The 13,710-nt window shown below is 44.9% G+C and overlaps 1 protein-coding gene across 2 annotated transcripts; it reads left to right on the plus strand.

Annotated features, from left to right (window-relative positions):
* Positions 1-328: 328 nt before the first annotated feature.
* LOC114321207 (protein MAIN-LIKE 2) lies at positions 329-12,182 on the plus strand. Of its 2 annotated transcripts, XM_082884325.1 has the most exons (7): positions 329-493; positions 1,009-1,068; positions 9,478-10,143; positions 10,378-10,539; positions 10,627-11,190; positions 11,273-11,371; positions 11,717-12,182. In XM_082884325.1, the coding sequence occupies exons 3-7, from the start codon at positions 9,904-9,906 to the stop codon at positions 12,011-12,013; spliced, it is 1,362 nt and encodes a 453-aa protein (XP_082740451.1). In that variant the 5' UTR covers positions 329-493; positions 1,009-1,068; positions 9,478-9,903; the 3' UTR covers positions 12,014-12,182. The 2 variants fall into 2 exon arrangements, with proteins under 2 accessions (XP_082740451.1, XP_082740452.1); XM_082884326.1 differs by lacking the exon at positions 1,009-1,068 and having other exon boundaries at positions 349-493.
* Positions 12,183-13,710: the final 1,528 nt, after the last annotated feature.

The following is a 13,710-nucleotide window of genomic DNA, read 5'->3' on the forward strand; positions in this document are numbered from 1 at the left end:
TTAAATTTTTTTTTAAGATGCATTTAGATTAGGTGCAACTAAAAAGTATAAAATATTGACGAAAATATAAAAAAAAAATTCACTAAACATAAACGATAATTCAAAAAAAAAAAAAGTTTTTAGGAAATCAAGTCAGATATAACTTTTAATTTTGTCATAAAAATTAAAAGCAGTTAATTTTTTTAGATTAAAATTTTAATTTAGTAAGAAAATTATTTTTACCACAAAAAGAAGCCAAATATGTTGGCGCCATTGGAATATTGAACGCGCCTAAAGTTGGTGATTGGTGACAAAAATTATTTTGTATTTCACTCCTGAAAAGAAAAATAAAATGAAGCGTTTTGTTGAGAGAGAGAGAGAGAGAGCTCTCTGAAGCAGATAGAAGAAACGACATAGAGGGAAGAAGTCGGCCGGAAGGGGAACGACGGAGAGAGAGACGAAAGAAACGTACTCACAGTCTCAGCAAAGAAGAAAACACTCTCCTCTCAACCAGGTTTGGAACCTATTTGTTCTAGGGTTAAGATTTGGAGATTTGAAAAAAAAGAAGTTTTTGATTTGGGGATTTCAATTGAAAAAATAGAGTTTTGATTGAGGACCTAAAAAATTAGTTTTAGGTTCTCATCGTATAAAAGAAATTATTTTGTTGAATCTAAAATTTTAGTGTGTTTGTTGAATCTAAAATATTTGATTGTATAAAAATTAATTTATTGAGATATATAAACAATTAAGCTAATTAATTTAAGCAGTAGACTGTAGTTCATCCTAAAAATCAATATATAGATGAAACAAATGGTGGAGATTTACATCAAACTTGCTGAACTAGAAACAAAGAGAGAGGTTAGTCATATAGTTCTGAAATTATTTTCATTTTTTTTTCTTCTTCATTTCATTGTTGTCTTGTTTAATTCTGGTATTAGAATCTCGGTTGTTTTTCTGTGATTGATTCCCACTATCAGTAACAACTTATGTTAGTTTTGTTTAGAATTATTAATGAGATCATGTCAACAGGATACAAACAAAAAAGTTACTCTGCCAAGAGAAATTCATAGTGTTCGACAGCTTGAACTTGTAAGTATTCCACTATGATTAGGACTATGAGTATCATTATTTTGTTTCTACAATGACTGCTGACCATTGGTTGTTGCTTTAATAGCATTCTCATCATGAAAAATGGTATTGAGGTGGGATTGTTTTGATGATTCCATATGCCAGAAATCATAGCTTAGATATTATCAAAATTTCTATTGAATTTTTTAACAATCAGGATACCAGGATACTCGAGAAAACCACACCAACGTGGTAGTTGATACACAATCCAGCTATCAGGCTATATGTAACCAAACTTATTTTTTATTTCAAAAACAAAATTTTAAACCGTAAGTTTATAGTTAGCTATCTAATGTAGTTCTTCCTTCCAGGCTTCAGATTGCATTGTAAAGTGACACAAAATCCGTCAGTGGCAGGGTTTACAGAGGATGCTCTTTTCTAATTGGCACTCTTGAGTGACCTAATGTGCAGAGTCTCACATAACTTAGTCAAATTGTTAATCAGATTCATTGGCATGCAAATGTTTTCCACTCTCTTGATATAAATTTTTATAGGAGCTGTTATAATGCTTCATGGTCTTAGGCTATTCAATATGGTCATGACTCAAAGGAGGATGGTCCTCGACCCTCGGGCCACCAATCGCGTATTTCAATGCGTGATGGCCAAAGAGGCCAAGTTATGTATTTTAATGTCAAATGAAATGCAAACCAAATAAACACATAAGGCCCAACCTCTATCACTTGATCAAGAGACAAGGCATGCATGCTCAATGCAATGCAACCTAGACATGTGAGCTAAGTATGCAATCATGAGCATGAAAGCAAGTAACGTGTACTAAGAACACAACCTAAACAAACAAACATGCAAGGCATGTAACAACATGTGCAAGCTAACAAGCATGCAATATGCAATGCGAACATGCAAATATGCAAGACACGTAACATGTTAAGCAACCAAGACAAAAGGAAGAAAACATGCTAAATGCAATGTGATTCAAGCATGCAACACATGCGATAGGTCAAGTATGCAACAACACACAAGGTGAGCTGTAACAAGTCCGCGGGGGGACCTCATGCTACAGTTCGGACTCTCGATTTGTGTCACGGTTTTTAATCTGAACCCAAGAGTCCAAATCTGGCAAATCGTTTTGAGAAACAGATTTTTGAAAAAGTAGTGCCAAACATGGACTGCTTTGCCAGATACAGAGTCGCCACCTAAATATTTTTAAAATGGGGAAATTTAGGAAACCCTGACTCGGTGCCGAAGGCCACATGTCCGTCATCACCGGAGTTTGTCTCGGCTCGGAAGCTTGGGTACGATCGGGGAAGGTCAACTATGAGCACCCCCTTTCGCCCGGTCCGAAGACCGGCCTCTACTAACCATGATATCCGATTTTGAAAACGTTTATGTGTTCTTATTCCATTTATTAGCCTAGAATTACTATGTTATGCGCGCAGCAAACAAGTATACACTAGATTGCCTAATTTGGAATAAACATTGCATATCCGTTTGTTTTAAAAATGCTTTGGATTTGCTACCCGCAGGTAGGTTAAAACACGGATTTTAATGAGTTCTTCCAACTCAAACAATCCAACCTTCACCCACAGGCATCCAAAACAGTTTAACACATAAGCATCTAGCCACATGTTAAGCATGCTGTCATGGCAACATTCACACTCATGCGACATGCTAAAGCGGAAATACTTACATCGTACTCCGTGCCAAAACAAAGAACTTGTTAGCAAACATGCATGATCCAAGTCCATGTTAAGTGCCTAATGCATCGCATACAAAGTGTTGCTAGAATAGGCTCGGCTATCCTAAACATGGCATGTGAGAATGCACAACTATCACATATTCAGTTTAGAATTTGAAGTACAAATGCGGTTAGCGTGATGTACCGAGCCTAATGCATGTAATACAAATGCATGGATGCACACATGCGTAGCATAAGGTATGCTAAATTAAACGTGTCCTAATACTAACCATTAAAGCAGGTAAGTAAAAGGGAGGAAAGAAGTGAGGTTGGAAGACATACACACCACCCACACACACTTATTACAGATTTGCCCTCGCTCGGAGGGACCGAATAAATATTACAAATTAATTAACTACGCAAGCTAATTAATATTACAAATTGCCTAATTTAATTAACAAATTAAATAGACTAAGAAAAACAGTAAAACGCCTCGAGAAGCGCGCCGCCATGCGCAAGCTGCCTCTGTTTTCCTTCCTTCACTTCTCTGGAGGTTGTCAAAACCTCAGGACTGCTCCCTTGGACAGAGAGGATCACCACCGGTTGAATGAAATTGCCACCGGCAGTGTGGTATGGCCATCGGCACAAAATTGAAGCTGTCGGCAAAGAAATTGTTGCCGGTCGGCACCTTACACTGCCGGTCGGCAGAGTATTCCTGCAGAACCTGCAAATGACAGCAACAGAGGGCAAGGCAAAGCATGGCAGCACAATTCAAGGCATGTATGCAATAATCATGTCCCTTATCATGATAATGACTCAAAGGGGCATGTGCCTCGATTCTTGGACCACCAATCACGCATTTCCATGCACGATGGCCCAAAGAACCAAGTATGCAACTTTGATTTCAAATGTATGCAAACCAATCAAACAAAACTCCCAATCCCTATCACCCAAATCAAGGGACAAGGAATGCATGCAAGATGCAATGCAACCTAGGCATACAAGCTAAGGATGCAACATGGCATGGCAATGAACTTATGCAATCATGCAAGCATACATATGGCAATGCAAATGGATGGCAAGATGGTCTTATACATGAATTAGGCAACTCTAAATAGGCCTAAAACAGTAGCCATTAATGCCCAAAATGGATGCTAAGCACACATGCACACACACACATGTTAAGACCCAACACTTAGGCACAAAGCAAGCAACATTCAAGCACACTTGAAAGAGACATTCATGGACTAAAAGCATGCAACATAAGCTCTGAAATCATGCTAAAACAAACCTCAAGGATCACTTAAATGGCATTCAAATGACTCAAAACAAAAGCATGAATAAGCACCAAAACATGGAGCATTGCTACACAAGCTTATGAGGCATTAAAGAGACATGCAAGGCAATCCAACAAGCATGGAAATGGGACTGAAATGGCATGTAGGATGATCCTAAATCATCAAAATAATGCAAAGATGTCATGCTACACATGCACATACTCAAGGCCAACAAGCCCAAATACAAAGGAGCTATATCAAGGATGCCAAAATCAACCCAAACACTTAGGGACAGACCTAAAACATGTCAAGATAAGCACAAAATCTTCACAAGACTAAGCCTAAAACATGCTCCAACTAAGGCTAACAACCTAAGACATGTTAAGGCATAAACAAGGCATTACATGGCAACTATGCTAAGCATGCATGGAGTTCCAAAACCAACTTAAAATCATGTTATATTATGGATATATAAGCATGAAAAACAGACCAAACATGCTCAACACACACTCAAGCATAGGCTTCCTTAAGAGGCCAAAATATGTCCTTTTCAAGGACAACAAGGAGAGGGGGTGGCCCTCTCCTTCTTGGGACTTCAAGGCATCATCTTCACCACTGAAATCCCTCAAGATTTCAGTGGTGAAGAGACCCCAACACCAAAATCCCGGAGCTAGCACAAAATGGTCCAAAATGAGGCCTTTCAAGGCCTAAGGGTGGTCAACAACCCTCAAACAACAAAACACTCTTAATAAACAATAAAGAGGGCCTAAAAATAGAACTTTTTTATGTTATACAATAAGCACAAAAACAGCTCTAAGATAGGTATAAAATCAATGCAAAAATGGGGAAAAATGGGACTAGATTCTCACCCTTGATGACACCTTTACAAGTGGTGCTCCAATGGCCTCCTTTAGCTTGAATCTAACACCAAAACTTCAAAACAAACCCTTTAGAACCTCAGCTCCAAGAGGAAGGTGAAACACTAGGTGTTTGTGTGCAATAGTAAGACACAAAGCACCTAGTGAACAAAAGAGAGGGAAAGAGAGATAGAAAATGTATGTAACTCAAACCCTAGAACAAGAGCTCAACAATGGCTGTTTTTGCTCTCAAAATATCTAAACTCTCTAACCTAAGTCCTCTTCCTTTTTGTCCAAGAGAGAGCCTCTCTCTATATGTCTTGTAAAGCTTACAAGACAAGCTTTACAAGAGGGAGATCCCTCCATACACGTGTATGGAGGGGAGCAAAAGCAAGACAGCTGTCTAAAAATATCTGCAAAAGCAGATGAACAGCAATCGGCCGGCCAAAAATGCCATCTTGGCCAAAAAGAGTGCCGGTCGGCACTAAATAGTGCTGACCGGCAACAAATAGTGCCGGCCGGCAATATACATTGCCGGTGGCAGCAAAAACCAACCGGTGGCCTCTAGCCACTGCCGGTGGTGGGTGGGGATGGTCTACAAGCCCTACCCTGCCTCTCCAAGGCAAAACACAAGTGTTCGGTGTGAAATCGGACACTAAACGGTCGAGTTCGGGGATCCTGAGGCAAGGCGCGCGAGCCGAGACCTCTGGGAACTCCAAACGAACACAAACATGGAAGATCACCGTGTGTTTAAACGGTGACGTCCAAGTCTTGAGGACGGTCAAAAATGGGGTGTCTACAGTTGCCCCTCTTTGACAGAACTCGAAAGTCATAACAATGACGGGAGTGAATGTCAAAGCCCAGAGACGACCCATTTTTGACAAGGCCGAAGACTTAGACAAACATGCAAGACAATCAAGGTATGCGCCCGAAGGCAGGGGCAAAATGCAAGACAATGCACGAAGCCGAGTATAACTTATGATCATGCAAAGAAAGCTGTAACGAAGCAAACATGCGACAGTTTTAAGCTAGCATACCAAACTACACTACAATGCAGAAAGGATGTAAGAGAATTATGGAATTCTCAATACGTCTCACTCGGAGGATACAATACCTGTGCGGCTCGTCTGGTTGCACCAGCTTCAAATGAACCGTACATACAATATCGTGCCTGAAAAGAAAACAAACTTAACAGGTACAATATGGTTAGCAACATGCATGACAATGCAAATGTGGATGCAAAACGAAATGCAATATATACAAAACAATGTATAAACAATGCAAATGAAGATGCAATGTAATTGAAACAATGCAAGCTACATGCAAAGCATTTGAATCGTGATCCAATCACGAGCGGTTCGAAAACACACCTATGTCAAATAGATTGATGGAGATAACAAGTCTGTCTACCATAGAACGGTCAACTAAACTATGAGTATTGTAGACAGACGCAAGAACAAGTATTGGGTGGAATTGACATAAGTGGGGAAACAACTCGCTGGAGAAAGGACTACGATCCTAATGCCGGATGCAAAAATTACACTACAATGTAATACATGAATATGGCACGCAGGCCAAACCAAATCTTGCCTAGGAAAGGCATGTACGCATACAAGCCATGTGTAACACAGAAAAGGTGCCGCAACCCTCAACCAACATATCAGCGTGGAATCGGCGCGATACACATGCAGAACTGTGTTTTAACATGAAAAGTAAGGGCACATACCAGACCAAGCTCAACATGGAAAGGCGCAAGCCATGGGCGGAAGGTGATGCAATGAATGCATGCAATCTACAATGCAATATATACAAATATGCAATGGAGTGGATATGGATACAATGGATATGGCACGCAAGCCAAATCAAATCTTGCCTAGGAAAGGCATGTACACATACGAGCCATGTGTAACACAAAAAAGGTGCCGCAACCCTCAACCAACATATCAGCGTGGAATCGGCGCGATACACATGCAGAACTGTGTTTTAACATGAAAAGTAAGGACACATACCAAACCAAGCTCAACCTGGAAAGGCGCAAGCCATAGGCGGAAGGCGATGCAATGGATGCATGCAATCTACAATGCAATATCTACAAATATGCAATGGAGTGGATATTTACAAAAAATGCATGACAATGCAGTGCAATGCGACCTACTGGGGACAATGCAATGGATGCATGCAAGCTACAATGGAAATGCATGACAATGCACTATGATGCAATGACTATGATTGCAACTTTCCCTATCTTACCAACAGGGCGATATACTAGGTTGGTTCAGTATCCAGAATTGAGGCGTAGACATGCCGCCTCAACCTATGGGGCTTCCATACAGATTTCAAGCCGAGGGTAAACCCCTAGGTATTTAAACCAGACTTTAGTCTCGGAACTCCCGAACCTTTGCGTTCTAGGCATAAGCCGTTCGAACTCTAGTTTCCACCGTCCCAGTTGGTCTTCTAGGAACTCATCGCAAACATAGGCAGGTGGCTTTACCAGACCACCAAAAGTCGTTCGGGCACGACAAACACTAAAGGAATTGCACCTTTAGAGGATTTAAGGTCTCCTAGACCGTGCGTGTTTAAGGTCTCGCCAGACCGCAAACTACTTGTCCGGTTCGTCTGGTCGCTCCAGCCTCAAATGAACCGTACATACAATACCGTTCCTGAAAAGAAAACAAACTTAACAGGTACAATATTTAGCAATATGCATGACAATGCAAGAATGAGGCACGCATGCCGTATGGAATGTAAGTTGATGCAAATGGACTTATATGCCAAATAAACAAAACGTGCACATCAATGCATCGGAGGTTTCGCACCTCCCAAGGATTTAAGGTCTCCTAGACCGTACGTGTTTAAGGTCTCGCCAGACCATGCGTGTTTAAGGTCTCGCCAGACCGTGGCGAAATGTAAGTGTGGTGCACAAAACAGTGCGATGCGCAAAACAGCGCGATTGAAATACAATGCACAAAACAGTGCGACAATTTGAAATGCACAAAACAGTGCGACAGTTTGAAATGCACAAAAAAGACTTAAATGCGCAACAACGCACGTGTTCCGGAATGCATGACAATGCATGGAATGGAAATGCGATGATGATGCATGAGAAATGTGCCCGACAATGCAAAGGGGTGCGTGTTGCAATGCATGTAACACGTGCATAACAATGCAAATGTGTGGCGCAGGACAGCGTGATGTAATGCACCGAAGTAGTGTGATGAACTCGTGCAACACACATGGGGCAACTTTTGAATTTAAAAGGATACAAAAGGATACACCTTGCACGAATTCGAGTGCCACGCACTGGAGACACGGCCCGCGGTCAGAACGGAGGTCGGTTGAGCGTCGGAGATGCATTTTCTTGCACGTTCTTGAGCTATGAAGACCAAAAACAACTCAAATGGCCTAAACAAGGCTGTGGGAACCCCACCGGCCGAAAGGGGATGCCACCGGCTGGCCACCGGCATCAAAATAAGTTCATCGGCACAAAAAAGTGCCGGCCGGCACAAAACATTGTCGACCGGCAAACAGTTGCTGGTGCGGGGCAGTTTTGACTTTTCACATTGGGTGTTATAAAATAGGGTTTCAAAACCCTATTCCTCACTTTCCTACCGCCGAAAACTCTTGCCCTCTCTCTCTAGAGTGTTTCTCTCTCGTTTTTCGCCCGTTTCTTCGCGTTCTACGCTCGTTTCGTCGTCGGATTCGCGATTCCCTTCGCGTTTCGGACGTTTTCCACCGATCACATTTTCGTTTCGGTGCCTCGTTTGGCGTTCTAGCCTTTTCGGGGTTTGTTCCCCTCACTTTCCTCTTCATTTCCGTGCCTTTTCACATTCCGGCCTTCCCGGCCATTTTCGACCCTCTCGGGAGTTGACTTTTCGGTTGACTCCTCGTATTCTGACCCGATTTTCCTTTTCTGGGCCATTTTCACATCATTCTCTACATGGCGGACGACATTCCACGTGGCGGGACTCCCCCGGACCACGAGATGGATCCCGGGGTCAAGCTCTTACCACTGAGCGAGCGCCCGTTCGACCCGGCGACCTACCGGCCGGCGATCCATGTTCTGCCCCCGACGGCCTGCGTCAGTTCCGGAGCTTCGAGAGGCATGTGGCGCCTGAGTTACTACTGCGTGAGCCTACCTCCCACCTTTCATTCGGCACTTCCGAGGTAACTCTCTTTCTTCCGCTTTACTTTCCGCAATGTAGGATACAAAAACTGTCATAGTTAGTTGTATTGTTTAACTGCTGAAAACTGATATGCCGTAGACCGTAGTTGACTGTAAACATACATACAACTGATATCTGTTTGAGACTGATACATGCACACACACTGCACTAGCCCTGAATCATTCAAACACACCGCACTCACTGTATTTTACCGCATATACACTGGCACCCAGTATTTGTCTGAATCTGTCAAACCCGCATGCATGCCATATCTGTTCTGAAACACCCAAACACGCTGTCACAGCACACGCATTTCACCGCAAGCACACCGGCACCCGGTATTTGCCTGAACCTGACAAACTTGCATACATGTTATATCTGTCCTTTCAAAACTGCATTTTGAATGTTGTCTTGCAATTGTCATCTTCTGTTTACAGGAGGGTTCCCATACCATTCGCGGGTATGGGAATACTGGTGCGCAGGAGTGGTATGATGAGCTTCCTGACGCAGTCCGACGCATCGTAGACCGAGCGGGCTTCGGCACCTTCTGCCGAGGGCTCTCCAGATTGTCCACATGCAGACCTCTCCTCGCCGCTCTGGCGGAGAGGTGGTGGGACACCACCGATTCTTTTCATTTTTCTGCTGCAGGGGATATGACGATGACCCCTTATGACTTCTCGATGCTCACAGGCATCGGAGTAGGGGGGGATCCGATCCCTTTTGACACAGACATGGATGAGTGGACCGCCGCTCAGGTCCATCGACTGGGGGAGGCGCCACCCCTAGCTCGCCCAGGTTTCGTCCGATACTCCTGGTTCGAGGTCCAGTTTCGAGTCCAGCCCGTGTTGGAGGAGGAGGCGTAGATGACCCCGGAGGACGTGGAGAGGTATGCTCGCGGCTTCCTCATGTTCCTGTTTGGGACTACCATCTTCGCCGATCGGGCGAACACCGTGCCTCTCTGTCTTCTCAGCGCACTGGTGGACGTCCGGGATATTCTGCACTATGATTGGGGCGGTGCTGCTCTGGCCACCCTTTATGGATATATGAGCTCGGCTTCGCGCGGCAGCGGCCAGCTGCTTGGAGGCTATTGGCGGGCTTGGGAGGTACATTTCTTCTCCGCCTTTTCATTTCTGTCTCGTACTTTCTGTACTCTGTACACTGCACACACTGTAGTCTGCTCTATACTTGCTGTATACTGTACACACGGCACACACATACATTCTGCTTTACACTGGCTGTACACTTTTCACACTGTACACTGCAAACAATACACTGCACAACACACGGCTCTGCCATTTCTGCTTTATCTGACGGTCATACTGACATCTGTTTTGCAGTTGTGGGTTTACGCCTACTTTCCTAGGCTTGCCCCCGTGCCAGTTGCGGAGACTCCCCTGGCCGTCCCCTTTTTGAGTCGCTTTGACGGGAGATGCACCCGGCGACCGCGAGAGACTTTCGGCTTCTTTCGCCGATATTTCGACACCATCACCCCCGCGGAGGTATGCTTTACTTACAGTTCATTTAAGCTTCGCTTTTCAACTGTATATTTCAATAACAGTAGATAACAAATTGTCTGTCATTTTCAGATCACATGGCGGCCGTGGGCTCCTATGCCGGCGGCGATCCGGGATCGGTTCCCTGGTGCGGAGGAGACCTCGCGTTTCCGGATTTTGCTTGAGGGCCCGGTCTGTCGGGCTTGGTACCTGGGGGAGCGTTTTCTACGCCAGACCCTAGGGTTACCTGAGCAGATAGTCCCGGTTCCCCCTCATGCAGACATGAGGGAGACCGAGGGGCTCACTACTAAGCAGCTGGATGATTACTCCATCGGCTGGGAGGAGGCCGGCTTTCGAGGCACTGGAGACTATCAGGAGTACGTGCGGACGTACCTGATGCGCCCCCTGAGCGGCCGTCGAGCAGAGGGGGCCAGGCCGGTGGCATCGGCGGCTGGGGCCGGAGCGGGAGCAGGGGCTGGATCTTCGAGGAGGGCCCGGGTCCGTGGTAGGGGCGGAGTGCAGGGAGGACGGGGAGCTGGCTGGCCTGCCCTGCCTGCTGTACTGACTTTCCAGGGGCATGGTGGGTCGACCTATCAGATCCCCTTCGCCCCTCCACCGGCTGGGCACGAGTTCATTGATGTCCCCGACTTACCTCCGGTATGTACTACTGCACTTTTGTATAGTCATTTCAGTTTACTTGATATTCCACAGAATATTGATGCATCTGATACTTTTGCAGGCTTCTTCTGAGTACACCCGTCAGTCGTTGGCGATGAATGCCTCGATGATGGGGATGCTCCAGCGGACCTTTGACCTCCTAGCCCTTTACAGCATACCGGTATGTCCTTCTAACATTGGCCTCAAACCACTTATACACTACTTTACATAATCTGACGCACGGCACAACACCTGATACACTGATCTCACAGCATCTGATACACTGCATACACTGCATTCTGCACTGTACCCTACACTGATAAACTGCTCACGGCATCTATACACTGTATTCACACACTGCATTCTGCACCGATAGACTGCTCACGGCATTCACACTATACTCATATACTGCATTCTGCACTGTTAAACTGCTCACGGCATTCACACTGTACTCATATACAGCATTCTGCACCTTTAAACTGTTCACAGTATACTGATGCATTTCCCTTTTTGTGTACTTTTTCAGCCTCCTTTCCAGATTCCTATGGCAGGAGGCGCTCCAGCTAGGCCTTCTGTCCCTGCTCGGGGGAGAGATGAGGAGGGCAGGATATTTCCCCGTACCAGGGGAGGGCGTACTCACGTCGGGAGCAGCTCGCGAGCTCCAGTCCCGGATGATGACGACGACGAGGAGTCAGAGGCGGAGGCAGAGGCGGAGTCCGAGTCATCGGAGGAGGAGACCGGAGGCGGTTCTGGCTCGGGCTCTGATGACGATGCTGATGATGCTCCTGGACCCTCGTCCAGGAAGAGGACTAGGACGGACTGACAGCCCTTGGAGTGCTCGACAGAGATGCGGATTTTTGTTATCTTTCTTCTTTCTTGTACTTTTCTTTTTGTTGGTAGATAGATTACCTTGTACTGCCGCAGGCAGATTTTTGTTTCCAAAACTTGTACATTTGAAAAGATAGTTAAATGAACAGATTTTTGCTTAAAAAGTGTTACATTCACATATCTCATGTATTGCATTGCATCTCATCATGTTACACCTCAATGTAAATGAAATTGATTAGCTGTCTGAAAATTGAACACTTGCACTGCAATAATCAGATAACTTAAACAGCCAACAGCAAAATAACCCAAGCAGCCCACTGCCTGATTCTGGACACACAGCCCTTGCTCTACTGGGGATTAATCTGCATACAGCCCATAACACAGCATTTGATTCATTCTGCACACGGCAAACTTCTGAACAAACGGCCCAATCTGACAGGACGGACCTCAAAGATGGAACCGGTTGGAGTCGAAACACGCTCAAATGTAGAGAATGGCACAGCATTCTTGAGCATAAATGATTTTTGAAATCGAATGAGGGTTTTTCAGACCGGGATGTCGAGCCTACAATTGAACACAGCGGGACGGACTCAAATATAGGTGCACGACCTAAACACAACGAGATACGCTCGGGAAAGACTAAAAACAAAAGACGAGAGCGTCAAATCAAAGAGACACGACACACAGACGCGTTGACGAAGACGGGGGACCTCAGATCACGGGGAGCCAGTTTCTCTAGGCATTGTTTCCCACCCTGTCTGATTTGTGATTCTCACATCACTCGGCTCTCGAGCTCGGATTTTTTTTCTCAAAACCCTTTTCCTCACTTTTCTCTCAACTTACACCTCTCTATTCTTCATTCTCTCATTTTTCATCCCTCCCCGGGGTGATTGATGGATAAATAGAAAGGTGTGGGTTCACGCCCGATGCCGTTAGCTCACAGCTATTTCTTCTGGCGGGTAGAGCGCTCTTCTGGCAAGTACGTCGATGACGGGGGAAAGACAGAACGCCTGGCTCAACTGTGCCCCTAGTTCATCATTTTAACCATTTTTTTCGTTTTTGCTTTCTACTAAAACGGTTTGATCAAAATGAGAGTCGGATTAACGTACTTGTTCGATTTTTGATTTGAAAAGCATGCAAGTCAGGCAGCAAGCACTGAAAGTTTTCCTTTTTTGGGTCCAAGACAATGGTCCAGTTTTGGAAAATGAAATAGTTTTCGAGAAAATAGTCAACCTCAGTAAAAATTTTCAAAAACTATTTTTCAAACAGCTGATGCTCAACAAGCATGGAACTTACTCTTCGAGACGCGCAACCTCGGATCGGAGGCAATGGAGAATTGCCCCTGGTTTGAAGGGGGGTGGGAGGCAACAGAGAGTTGCCCCTAGTTTGAATGGCGGCTCACAGCGGCTCGTGGCAACGGAAAGTTGCCCCTTGTTTGGGATGGTGCCGCAGCAATCTGCAGACAGTCTTCATTGGCGGTGGTCGAGCTCTTGGACACAGCGATGACGAAGACGGTCACAACAAATATATGGACACAATCACCTTGAAGGGTGTCGGCCACTGGACTTTGAGATGAAATCGAAACCATTGCATGGACTGAGACGCTTATGAAAGCGTTGGGGCCTGGACTTCATGATGAAGTTGCCTACGTATCCCAAACATGGGAATCAAGCCTTACGTAGTTCCGGTTAA

This window comes from Camellia sinensis, chromosome 8, assembly GCF_055761805.1.
Source record: "Camellia sinensis isolate YWXY chromosome 8, ASM5576180v1, whole genome shotgun sequence".
Classification (NCBI taxonomy): Eukaryota; Viridiplantae; Streptophyta; class Magnoliopsida; order Ericales; family Theaceae; genus Camellia; species Camellia sinensis.

Coding starts and splice junctions, on each gene's coding strand:
- LOC114321207 (XM_082884325.1), top strand. CDS start 9,904: ATGACCCCGGAGGACGTGGAGAGGTATGCTCGCGGCTTCCTCATGTTC. Junction 10,540..10,626: donor ACACCATCACCCCCGCGGAG/GTATGCTTTACT, acceptor TGTCATTTTCAG/ATCACATGGCGGCCGTGGGC. Junction 11,372..11,716: donor TAGCCCTTTACAGCATACCG/GTATGTCCTTCT, acceptor GTACTTTTTCAG/CCTCCTTTCCAGATTCCTAT.